This window comes from Blastomyces dermatitidis, assembly GCF_000003525.1.
Source record: "Blastomyces dermatitidis ER-3 genomic scaffold supercont1.5, whole genome shotgun sequence".
Lineage (NCBI taxonomy): Eukaryota > Fungi > Ascomycota > Eurotiomycetes > Onygenales > Ajellomycetaceae > Blastomyces > Blastomyces dermatitidis.
The window spans coordinates 2,932,413-2,944,808 of record NW_025544778.1 but is presented as its reverse complement, the minus strand read 5'-3'; the positions used below and the strand labels follow the sequence as shown (position 1 = coordinate 2,944,808).

The 12,396-nt window shown below is 46.2% G+C and overlaps 2 protein-coding genes across 3 annotated transcripts; one reads left to right on the top strand and one right to left on the bottom strand.

Moving 5' to 3' along the window:
• Positions 1–2,307: 2,307 nt before the first annotated feature.
• Positions 2,308–6,382, bottom strand: BDCG_05234 (bifunctional purine biosynthetic protein Ade1). The gene is made up of 5 exons (XM_045420896.1): positions 5,994–6,382; positions 5,796–5,909; positions 5,013–5,310; positions 4,354–4,881; positions 2,308–4,280 (listed from the first exon to the last, which is right to left on the bottom strand). Exons 3-5 carry the CDS (start codon positions 5,287–5,289, stop codon positions 2,680–2,682), a joined length of 2,406 nt encoding a protein of 801 aa, XP_045276899.1. The 5' UTR covers positions 5,290–5,310; positions 5,796–5,909; positions 5,994–6,382; the 3' UTR covers positions 2,308–2,679.
• BDCG_05233 lies at positions 6,184–12,395 on the top strand. 2 transcript variants are annotated; one of them, XM_045420895.1, is made up of 6 exons: positions 6,184–6,728; positions 6,882–7,106; positions 7,171–7,363; positions 7,426–7,489; positions 7,545–12,279; positions 12,376–12,395. In XM_045420895.1, the coding sequence occupies exons 1-5, from the start codon at positions 6,531–6,533 to the stop codon at positions 9,127–9,129; spliced, it is 2,265 nt and encodes a 754-aa protein (XP_045281183.1). In that variant the 5' UTR covers positions 6,184–6,530; the 3' UTR covers positions 9,130–12,279; positions 12,376–12,395. The 2 variants fall into 2 exon arrangements, with proteins under 2 accessions (XP_045281183.1, XP_045281182.1); XM_045420894.1 differs by having other exon boundaries at positions 7,545–12,395.
• Position 12,396: the final 1 nt, after the last annotated feature.

The following is a 12,396-nucleotide window of genomic DNA, read 5'->3' as shown; positions in this document are numbered from 1 at the left end:
TTAGAATATGGACTTCTCCCTCCTACCTATGAGGGATCAGTAGGAGATGTGTACAAATGAGAAAATTGGTTTACTTTTCCCAGGGGAGATTCCGAGGGATATTTCAGGGGGTCAGTTAACTAAATCTTAACTTAGTTAATTAAGTTAGTTATTTAGGGCAGGCGTGACCACGTGGAGTAGCTTAATTCAACCTCATTGCAAGTTCTGTGTATAAACTCGCTGTGATACCTCTTATATTTCTCATGATTATATTTATATCCAATGTACTCTGTACGGATTTCAGTGATGGTATTTGCCGGATCATGTCACACATGCCAGATCACTGCATTTCTCCCATTCCGTCTGTCACCTATCTTTTCACTACTTGATGGAGACACAAGTTCTATTTTCCTTTCTTGGTCATGTTCATTATTCCGTTTGCTAACCATCCGACCTACCAGATAAAAAAAAAAAAAAAAAAAAAAAAAAAAAAAGGCAAACTGTTCTTTCATATCGCTACGGCAAATCCCACGGGCTATCGCGTGATACAGGCATGCATTGTGGAGGTTAGTCTTTTTCATTTTGGCTTTAGCGCAAAATGCTGTGCTGGTGAAGGGGAAAAAGATATAACAAACAGCGTGTTATATACTGGAAATGGAATGTGTTATGCCGCCAATTCCAGCGGTATAGCGGGGCGGAACTTCCCTGTCCATGGGGTGGTTGCGGGCCTTCACCAACTTCCGCGAAGCTCGAGGGTATAAATTGACCCTCACTTCCTGGCTTCTTGTTTTCTTTTCTACTTCTTTAATATCATCAATATCTCGAACTTCACACAAATATTGAGTTTGGTTATCAAGCGAACTAAACTACACCATTTCCCACATTTCAATTTCCAACTTCTCTCCATTTCTTGAAAAAGGCCTCTTGCGCACTAGAAGACCTTCATACTCTCTGCCCTCCATCCTTCCCACCACGCTCAAAAAAAGTCAGAAACTCCACGTCCTCTCTTTACCCGACCGCTTATCTTCATACCACGTCTCTAAAGCTGCAATTTGCAACAAACCGCGCTTCAAAATTTTCTGCCGGCTGATCCTCAATGTGCTATCAAGTCCTCACCTATTACTGCTGTGGGCATTTGAAATCAGAAACCGCCACACTCTGTCCAGATTCCCCCGATTGCCAACACGACCAGGTGTATGTCTATCTTGAAATACGCTGCTGGCGTTGTTTGTAGGCACAGCTAATCGGTCGTTTTCCTCAAGCCAACAATTTGTGCGGCCATTCAAGATATTACACTTCGATATAATATATTAAATGTGCCAAGCATTTTGATATTAAGTCACACGTGTGGATGTAAGCACATCGATTTCGAAGACTGTAATACCGGTAGCCTTTGATCTCACTCTGAGGAAGTTACTGAGTTTGACAAAATCTGCTCCTTGTGTGAGATTCGTCGTGAGTCAAGAGAGTCAAAACTATCAGAGCTTCTACTTGGAGGATCCGGAATAGGGGTTCCATTTCTCTCTCTCGGAGACACCGTTTTCCACATAATCCGCTATCATGTGCAGGATGTACACTATTTACTATAGGTGCTTCTGCTTGAAGAGCAGAACCCCTATCGATGGGCCGTGTTCGAGACACCCCAATTGTGTACAAGAAGACTGGAACGTCGAGTACATTTATGAGTGGTGCCCTGAACATGACCCCCGGCCAGACGGACATTAATCCTCCTGCGCAACGCTTTGACTGATGGGATACGAATTTTCCATTGCTTTTTTTAACCCTATTCTCATTTTTGTTCGCTACGCCTGATTCGCCCGTTTCCTCTCGATGCATCCGGCTCTCCACGCACTGGTGCCATCATGAGAGGCCATTGAGAATACTCAAACGCCCTCCCAACAAATTATTCTTTGAATTTGACTCTCTTTGCGAACATTTCAGCCATCTGTCCCAGTTTCACTAGCCCTGCCAATGAATTTACGATTCTTTGAGCACTTCATATTTAGTTTTTGATGCCTTTTCCTTCCCTTGATCCTTTGACTTTTGAATATCCCTTCCCCACTTCGGGCCTTTATCTACACTTCTCGCTTTATTCTTGCTTAAGTTCCTTTCTCGAGCGGGCACGATAAATCGAAAAAGTTGATCACTCCTGCTATGATAATGTGCCTCTTCTCCTTTCAACATTTCTCTTGCTGCTGCACACCTTTGAGCTGCCTTTGAACTTGATCCTTTTTTTCCCCTTGCGTGATTGCATATTTAACTTCTTTATGATTTGTTGAGTTAAACGAAATTGAATATCCACTTAAATCCTAGGAAAAAAGAATCGTAGTTTGATTTACGAATATTCCACCTTAATAATTTACAGTCTGTTGATGAGGGAGAATAACTGTGAGTAGGTATTTGTCTACTTTCGCGGGATTATCGTAATAAGAAGAGGTTGAAATAAAGTGATGTATGCGCCAATTAAAGTAAACGCGCCCGACTATAAATGCATAAGCATGGGTAGGGCCTTCGAGTTCATACTAACTTATCAAAGAGGAGGGGAAGTGAGCGGCCCAATAGCCAAATGTAGTGTATTGCTTTTAAAAAATTTACACAGTCAATGTACCGAGCACTAAACAGAAAGATAAAATAGACCTATCAAAGAGAAAGTCATAAACGACGTACAAAATCCGTAACCAAACAACCAAACATCAAAATTTACTCCCAGCTCTCCAAATTTTTCAACACGCAGCCTTCGTCCTCTCCACGCGTAGCCAACTCTCCAACAACGAACACCTTTTCTCCCTTTTCCTCCAACAGACTTTTCACACGCTCCGCATTCTCCTTCCCAACAACGATAACCATGCCAATCCCGTTATTAAACGCCCGCCCCATCTCCGCCCCTGTAACCCTACCGGTCTTCTTTAGCCATCTAAACACCGGCGGCAAAGACCATGACGCCACATCAACAAGAGCTGTTAGATGTTTTGGTAACGCACGAGGAATATTCTCCACCAGTCCGCCACCGGTGATATGTGCGAGACCCTTAATCGCACCTGGAGCCGTAGCAAGCGCCGCTAGAAGTGGCTTAACATAGATCCGTGTAGGGGTCAGCAACGCAACACCCAGGGACGAGGCTGTGGTCTCAAAGGGCGCAACATCGTGGTATGACAAGCCCGAACGCTCGACAATCTTTCGTACCAGAGAGTATCCGTTGGAATGCGGGCCGCTACTGGCAAGGCCAAGGAGCACGTCGCCAACCTGCATTTTCTCCAAGTCGGGGAGAATTGTGCGCTTTGCGGTATCGATCGCCCCAACCGCCGCGCCCACGGCGTCATAACTCGTGCCCACGTATAACCCGGGCATCTCAGCTGTTTCACCGCCGACCAATGCACAACCGGCATCGACGCAGCCGGCCGCGACGCCGGACACGAATGCGGCTGCAGTGGCGACGTCGAGCTTGCCGCAGCTGTAGCAGTCGAGGAAGAAGAGGGGTTCAGCACCCTGGACGACGAGGTCGTTGACATTCATGGCTACTAGGTCGATGCCGACGGTATTATGCGTGCGCATTTCATGGGCAATGACGAGTTTTGTGCCGACGCCGTCGATGGCGCCTATTAGGGTTGGCGAGGAGGGGTGGAAGCCTGAGTTGCAGGTTGAGAGGGAGAAGGTGCCGCCGAAGCCGCCAATTATTGCATCGGTTCCTGGGCGTCGAGTCTGTGCGACGTTGGCTTTGATTTGTTTGACGAGGTCGTTGCCCGCGTCTATGGAGACGCCGGCAGCGGCGTAGGTGAGGGATTCGGCGCCGGAGGTGGAGGTTGCGGTGGTGGATGTGGATCTGAAGGCGCGGTGCGCGATGTCCTTGCGGTAATGCATCCCTTGGAAATGGATGGTGGAGATGCCCGTGTAGGAGTTCTTGACTGCGTCCTCGAGAGTGGCGGCTGTCGAAGTCGCCGCGATAACTCGGCCACCAGAAGTTTTAAGGTGGTTGTTCGTTAGAGTAGTGCCCGCGTGGAAAATTAGGGTATCTGCGGCGGGTGTAGCTAGAGAAATGTCTCGACCTTTCGCGTAGGAACCTGGATAGCCCTCCGCGACGGCGATTACGGTTGCGGAAAATTTCGGCTCAATTTTTATCGTGACGCCATCAAGCCAATGATCAGTACAGGCAATCATCACCTCAGCTAGATCAGTATCATCGCTCAGGAGGGGTAAAAGAGTCTGTGTTTCTGGATCACCGCCACGGACGTTATATTCAAGGACCTTGGGTCCGTTCTTGGTCATCATAAGTCCAGTGAATAGAATTCCAACGAATGGGAAACCTACAAGTTCGTGTTCAGTGATATGTCGAGAAAATAGAATTATTTTGGGGGATGGAGGGACCGCGAGATTTACCTTCTTTCCTCATTCCGTTAATGGTGGGTACAATGACAGTTCTGTCAACCTCTTCAAGGACTTCCTTTGATGCAATTCGTGTTGGCGCATAGCAACCCATGCCTCCCGTATTGGGGCCTTGATCTCCGTCAAAGATGCGTTTGTGATCTTGCGCGGGTGGGAGAGACCTGACCGTATACCCATCGGAGAATGTAAGAATGCTAAGCTCGTCTCCCTCAAGGAATTCTTCAATAACGACTTCGTCTCCCGCCTCTCCAAACTGTCGGTCGAGCATAATTTCCCGTAGAGCCTTTTGAGCTTCTTCCTTCGATTGGGGGATAATAACTCCTTTCCCGGCAGCAAGGCCGCTAGCTTTGATAACAACACCATGGCTGACGGAGTCTAAATATTTACTTGCTGCGGCATAATCGTTGAAGTTTTCGTAGGCAGCGGTTGGGATGTTATGGCGTTTCATGAAATCCTTGGAAAACGTCTTTGAGCCTTCCATGCGTGCTGCAGCCTGTGAAGGACCAAAACACCTGATTCCAACTACAAATGTTGTTAATTTTGAGTTTTACTGCAATTTCTTTATCTCTAACCGTGATTTTTAATTTTCTCTCTCTTTTCTCTATTTCTTTGCCGGCTCAAAGATCTTGAGTGAGATTGCGGAAGTGACTAACCGGATTGAAAGAATTTCTGTATGCCATCCACCAACGGGGCTTCAGGGCCCGGGACGACAAGATTGATATCGTTCTTTTGAGAAAACGCTACCAATCCCGCGTAGTCGTCGACCTTGATATCGACGTTGGTTATCTTGGAGTCGCCTGCTGCCGTACCTCCATTTCCAGGTGCAACATAAACAATATCGACACTTGGCGAATGGCTGAGCTTCCAAGCAAATGCATGCTCTCGACCACCACTCCCTACAACAAGGACACGCAGTCTTTCCTGCAGCATGTTGGCTTCTCTGCCCTTGGCCTATGAACTCTAGTTAGAAAACGGTCCCTGGTGGCATGTGCTGTGTGCAATTTAAAAGGCAGGAGTAAGGTAACTAGGATCGAGGCATAATACATGTATAGCATGACAATATGAGAAGGTGAGCAGAACGCCAAATATGAATCAAAGTAGGTTTCTCCAATGTTCATATCATAAAATAATCTAGCCCAAATGTCAGAGTGAGGGGTGCATATTGCCTATCTACTATTTAGACCGGTATGAAATATATTAAAAGTAGCAATTAAAATCTTCCTCATTGTAGCTTATCAACATATCAGTACCGGTATTGACTTTGAGGCCCCAGTTGGCATTGGTCTGAGCTGATATCATATGCATCATGGAGGGGACATTTCCAGCATGGTGGGGTTATCAGGGCCTCGAAAGGAAGAAAAACTCCAGAACAAAAAGGAGAACACATATGAAATGGCATCGAGGCAAAGTAACAAGACAAAAGAGATCTGACTTACAATCGGGGAATATAAACGGCAAATTGGCGATATATCACGGCATCAAAGCCTCGAATGGTTTCTGCTTTCCGCAGGTGGGAATTTTTTGTGGCTGCGGACTTTTTTGCGCCGGGACTGGGAAACGTTTCGCCGACGTGTAACGTAAGTTAAGGGGTGTTAACTATGCTATGCTTCTAGGCAAATTGAGTCAACACTTACGGATACTGGTGTGGTAGAGAGATATAATAATAGAGCACCTCAGGTCGTTTAAAAGCACCTATCGGCATACTTAATATAGTAAATTAACACGTACTGCCAATTTAAGAGACACTGTTCACAGCAACAACTGAAACTCTAGAGATTTGTATGTGCTTAGCTAATCTCAGCGTCCTAACCCAAAAAAGAACTAGATTCTCACGTGACTGATACATCTCCGTCTTTTCGCTTTATCTCGAGAATTTTTTTTTCCTTTTCCAGCTCCAAGCTTCATCCATTCATTATCGCCTTTTCGAGTCTGCTGGTAACGGACCTCTTGTAAGGTTCAATTGCCGTTTCTCGAGTCTCTAAGGGGTCGCTCCTCTATTCTTCTTTTTTTCCCTCCCTGTTCTCTTTATTTTTTCTTTTTTTCTTTTCTTTTTTTTCTCTTTTCAGTTTGTTCCTTTCGCGGTTAAATTGCTTCTCGCCTCCTCTCTCTATTGACGATTTTTGATACAACACTCCTATCCCTTTATTTCTCGCTATCAGACAACCGCTGGAATGCTTAGGAGATCGCTCAAGTCCGTCACACGCCCCACGTGTGGCTTTGTCTGTTTGCCTTGTCTGGTTGAAGTTGGATTCCGTACCCATGCCGTCCGCTCGTTTCGTCGCTCTCTAACAACCGTCCCTGTGGTCTCTGAATCGACAAACCCTTCTGTGATAGCCAATATAAAATACCCCCCTATTGGGGCAATCTCGGTGAGCAGTACTTCCCAGGATACAGTCGCGGCCATTCGTGACATATCCTTTCTTCCCATATAAGACCACAACCTTTCGCCTTCATCTACGGCGCATCTTTTCCTACTGGCGAAAATCGGATTTTCAAAAGCTAATATCTAGTTATTATGGAAGACAACTCCGGGAAGCGGCAAAAGGCAGAAGAAAAAGGCTACTAAACAGAAAAAAATCGGAAGAGCGGACAATGTCAGGGAACCAGCAAATCCAAAGTCCGCAGGGGGAGAGAGCGTGGTCCGCAAAACACGCAACAACATACCGCTCAAGAAACACATTGTACATACACCTGCTCCACATCTAAGGACAAAACCGTCGCCAAGTCGACCTAAACACGATCAGTTTGTGAGTTTATCTATCACTTACGCAAGTAACAGGTCGCAGATTCAAACAGCTAACTTGAACGTAGTCTCCTCGGCATCGTGCCCGTCAGGATAGTGCGATTTTTAATACCGTTAAAGACATCCAACAATCGAGACGTCCCAGGCAGCCAGTTGGGGATCCCGCTCCACCCAAGCCGCTACGGAAGAAACAAGAGAAACCTAAAGCAACAAGTGTGGCGCACACCGGCATTTTGCAGTCGACAAGTGTATCATTAACCCGTAAGGCGCTCGCCTCTGTCGTGTCCTCGTCGTGATTATTTTCATAGCTAACAGATCTCTAGCTCTTAGCATGGAAGGCGCAGAGGTACCGAGACTTTCGTATGGTTTAGAGAGGGCTTTATTCAAGTAAGTAAATGTCAACTCCGCTCATGAAATCATCCTGTTAACTGGTTAACAACAGCCCCGGCGTTTACCATCTTCAGGATCCGAGGACGCGAGTGTACAACTTTGATCCCTATCTGGGATCGATTATGCCGGTCAAGGAATTCGACTTTTCTGCGCTCAACGAATATATAACATCTTCGCGGGATGATGGGTTGCGCGAGCTGGCCGTTCGTCATGGCAAGAAATACATTGGGTCCTCTTCAAGCATGACATCTGTTCTGTCACATTTCCACTACTTGCTCTCCGCCTGGCGGCCCCTGAATACTAGTTCTATTTCGCAGGGCTTTACCGAAGTGGCAAAGAACTTCACAAAGATCTTGCGAGCACCGTCCGCTGTCTTTCTGCGTTATAAGGATGGGGTCTACGCCATCGATGCGGATAAGGAATATGACAATGCGAACATTCTTATGAACCTGGGCAAGTCGATGGAGAAACTACTAACTATGCCCACTGAAGAATTCGAGCGGTACCGGAGATCGAGTACCGATAAAGTTACACCTGATGCCGTCGCGCCCGAAACTTACCATTATACCACTTGCGGCAACTTCTTGATGAGGGCACAGCTTGATGCCTACGACCCCCGCCTTCCAGGCACCGGCATGTTTGACTTGAAGACTCGGGCTGTTTTATCGATCCGGATGAATACAAGGCACTACGATCGTGGACTCGGATACCAAATCAAAGGTCGATTTGGGAAATTCGAGTCTTTCGAGCGCGAGTACTTCGACATGATCCGCGCAGCGTTCCTGAAATACTCCCTACAAGTTCGCGTCGGCCGTATGGATGGCATATTTGTTGCTTTCCACAACATTGAACGCATCTTCGGTTTCCAATATGTCAGCTTGCCCGAGATGGATCTGGCCCTTCACGGCCAAACAGATACCGCCCTTGGAGACGCGGAGTTTCAACTTAGTGTGTCCCTCTGGGACACAGTTCTGGCTAAGGCTACCGAAAAATTCCCTAACCAATCGCTGCGCTTCCATTTCGAAACGCGGGAGACACAAACACCTTGCATGTATGTCTTTGCGGAACCCGTCACAGAGGAACAAATTGAAGAGATTCAGAATCGCAACAAGGCGGAAATTGAAGCTGTTCAAAGAAAACTCTTATTCCCCGACGAACTCGAACAGAAGGGTGAAGATGCCCTCGACCAAGAAGGGACCTCCCTTCAGGCATCGTCAGGAACAATCACTGAGCCCGTTTCATCTGAGCCAGAAATTACAGTTTCTGACGGCGAAGCCGCAGCTGACATCACCGCTGAGCCTTCCGAGGATTTCGCTAACAAACCATTATTTGCCATGAGCATCACCATCAACAACAAGGTAAATGGCAGACCTGTCGAGCGGCCACAGCTTTTCACTGCCAGAGACAAGTGGGATGTGGAGTACACATTCACTACGTTCAACAACCCAGAACGCGCGTGGGCAATTTACTCAGCTTGCCAGAGAAGGCGGGAACTCAGCCTTGACTTCGACGACGACGAAACCATCGAGGATAACGCTTTTCAGATCCAGTTGCAGAAGATTAGCCAAGAAGGCAGGGCGTGGCGCAGACGGCAAGATAGAATAGAGCAGGAGACCGGCACCATTGTTCTACAATAGAACAGAGTGGATATGACAGCCGCCTTCCATCGTTCGCTCTTCGGGAGCTGAGGAAATATGTATCAAAAGGTATTTTAAAAGGGTTCTGGGTAATAATACTTCGTGTTCTGGCGTTTTCATATCCCATATTTTTATTCTTCTGCTGCCTTACCTACCCCTTGATGATGATGATATATGGCAACATGTTTATATTACCCCTTTTATCCATTTTATTACTTTCTTCCATTTTAGAACACAGCACTACACTACACTGTACTATATGCAATGGGTGCCCTCTGCTTGCCTCATGATTTGCAACCCCATCTGTTCTGATAAGCATAACATACGGCTTTAATATCGCACTATTATTTCCTCCTCGGCTTTTTTTTTTAAAGCTCTATGCGATGTTTGGTTCTTTCGCATGTGAGTTAATTGGCTTTTTGGCGTTCGTGTTGCTTTTACATATATATTTTTATTCATTTTTTGCTCCTGTTTATAGAATAATGCTGCTTTTGTCATGTTTTCTCTCTGAATTCCCGGCATTGCCAAGTATGAAAATAGATTTCTTTGCGTTTCTCCTCCCTTGTTGCTTTTGTGGAACGACTTTTCAAGACACGGAAAGAAAAAGCTTGAAGGAAGCTCCTGTTTTAGTTGCTCCAGGCGCATCTAAGATTAGACTGGGCACAATGTCCTGTGAGACGGTTCAGATATTTAAACCAGAATGCATAATTCCGGGTCTAGAAGGGCCAGAATTCTGTGAACTTTGGAAGGGTCTCCAGGATTACACGTACGCTGAATGTTGTGCATTATTCAGATATTATTCCTCCTAGCCCATCTCCAATTTTCTACCGTGTTTCCTGACTTGGGTACAGACATACCGGCGGCTCCGATTTTTATCCCATAGGGAGAGGCAAAACTAACAGAAATGACAACTTCTGCAATCGCCTGCTTCCACCCCTTGTGACAATCCCGCTGTCAGTGCTCTCAACGGCAAGCATCATAGTCAGCAGCGCCCAAGCCTGCATTCTAGATCTTGCTTAACAAATATATGCTTAGGTTATTTCAATCGTGTCGGCTGTGTTCCACCACATATCGATATATATTCTGTTACAAGACCACTAGGGCAGTTTAGTTCTGGCTAGAATAATTACGATAGCTTCGAGAAAAAAGGTTGATAGTCCTGAACCATTTGCATGACTTGATGAGATGCTATTTCGATGTCTAGATACGATTCCTGGGTGCGCCTTGCAACCATATACACATATGGAGCAGCTGCGCGAAGGCTGCATATCAGCATGGCCAACGAACGGGTGGATTTAATTTATGATGAATTCGGTACAACCATTAACTAGCTCACAAGTGAGGAGAGGAAGGAGTTGGTTGTAGCAAATGGAGTGCTTGGGAAATCAGCTTCAGAGAGATGGGTATCATTTTGAGAATGGCTGTGTTTCCCAAAAGGGTTTGCCTCTTATCGAGTGGAGGAGCAAATATATTATCAGTATCTACTGATACTCCAGAAAACACGGCTGCATACACTTGTGAAGCGTCTCTCCATGTTGTTCTTGTTCTTCTTCCATAAGAAAAACAGCACAAAAAGGGGAAATTCCAGCGCGCGATCTACCGAAACGTGGACCTTTTTAAGCTCCAATGGCAAAATAAAGTTGAGCAACAACGGCTATTTGTGAGAGATATCGATGGCATAATTATCAGAGATCACAGGTGCTTTCGAAGGCGCGCTGTGCTGTTTTATGTTTGATGAGATAAATAAAAGTCCTTCCCCTGAGTTTGGAAGCGATCAGAATCCGTTGTTGTTCATTGGTCAATTCGGTGCCTTAAGTCGGAACACTAGCCTAGCCGCCAGTCAAACGTTAAATACTCGCTTATCATTTCGTCATAAAAAGCAAAGTTGCAGCTTCACCTGGAGGCTGAGAATCCGAAAAAGCCATCAGTCCACCAAACCTTCTCCTAACGCGCGAGAGAGGAGCCACAGGGGAGCCTGATGGCGAACCGCGCAAAATCAACAAGTTGCCTGATTGGTTCGCAAGCAGTCCCGTTCTCGACCTCCCGCCAATACGGGCTTGCCATTGGATGGAGCTTGCCCAATATCAAACTCGATGGCGACAAGAGCTCTAGATCGACAGGATTATAGTGCGCTCGTCGATGATGACGTGCCTGGCGGCGTATGCAAAGCGCCTAAGGCCAGCATGCAAACTGTAGCGGCCGCCACCTCAGGCGTGTTGCCACAGCGATCGCCTCACATGCACGTGATCCACCATAATCCGTAGCTAGCTTTCTCCGAGATTAATGAGATCAACCATCCTCACAAAACTAGTTTTGCCCAAATCGTTGAATCTGCTTTTCGTTTTCGCATTTTCCCTGTTTTGACTTTTGAAGTTTTGGTTTACCCCACATTGGTCTTATTTTTCAGCTCTGAACATTTAGCCGATTCATGCGCCACCTTTTTTGATATCCGCGACCATCGTAATTTCTAACAGGTCTGCTTCGAAGGTGGTTTTGGCGATGTAGATAAAAAACACAACATTCACGTATAAGCAGTGCGATCTGTCTCCGGAGAATCTACCGACTGAATAATGATAAGGTGTTTGTGTGTTTTGAGAAGATTTTTTGCTCAAGTCACTTCGTCCATGGTGCTCCAAGGTAGTTCGCGCGCATCGCGTCCTTGATATTTATTTGCCATTCAATGTAACGCTCAAGATGCACTCAACTGATGGTTCAGGCAATAAATTTCAAATAGCTCATGGGATTATTTATACATACACTGCACAGTCCTTTTGTCATCATCATATAGTCGACTTGGACATGCACCTTTGATGACATGAGTTATCTTTCTGTTTCCAAGTTCTGATGCTGTAAACAATCGTTCGTCTTACTGTATCAGGCAAGAATACGGAGACATATGCGGGATAGCAGACGGAGCGCAAACGAGTTAAGTCGAAAATGGAGAACGTAGGTAGCATTGAGGATTGTGCTGATGTTGCATGGAAGGCCAGCCATCCTCGAAGCTCAGGGGTTAAGGGGCAGCCATCACGTCACAATGACTATACAGCGGGACGTCCCAGAGACGCTTTTAAAGGGCCAAAGAGAGCTTGACTGTTTGGCCGGAGAGCTGTTGTGAACGATGTGGAATCATAATTGGGAGGGGAGTTGAGTGTGAGAGAAGTCCATGTTGGAAACCAACGACAGACAAACAAAACTTGTCTCTTAACTCTCTCCCAAAGTACGGAGTAATGACAATCATACCTGCAGGGCGTGTCAGCGGCGAGAGAA

Coding starts and splice junctions, on each gene's coding strand:
- BDCG_05234 (XM_045420896.1), bottom strand. CDS start 5,289: ATGCTGCAGGAAAGACTGCGTGTCCTTGTTGTAGGGAGTGGTGGTCGA. Junction 4,882..5,012: donor ACAGAAATTCTTTCAATCCG/GTTAGTCACTTC, acceptor CAACATTTGTAG/TTGGAATCAGGTGTTTTGGT. Junction 4,281..4,353: donor TAACGGAATGAGGAAAGAAG/GTAAATCTCGCG, acceptor ACGAACTTGTAG/GTTTCCCATTCGTTGGAATT.
- BDCG_05233 (XM_045420895.1), top strand. CDS start 6,531: ATGCTTAGGAGATCGCTCAAGTCCGTCACACGCCCCACGTGTGGCTTT. Junction 7,107..7,170: donor GACCTAAACACGATCAGTTT/GTGAGTTTATCT, acceptor ACTTGAACGTAG/TCTCCTCGGCATCGTGCCCG. Junction 7,364..7,425: donor GACAAGTGTATCATTAACCC/GTAAGGCGCTCG, acceptor ACAGATCTCTAG/CTCTTAGCATGGAAGGCGCA.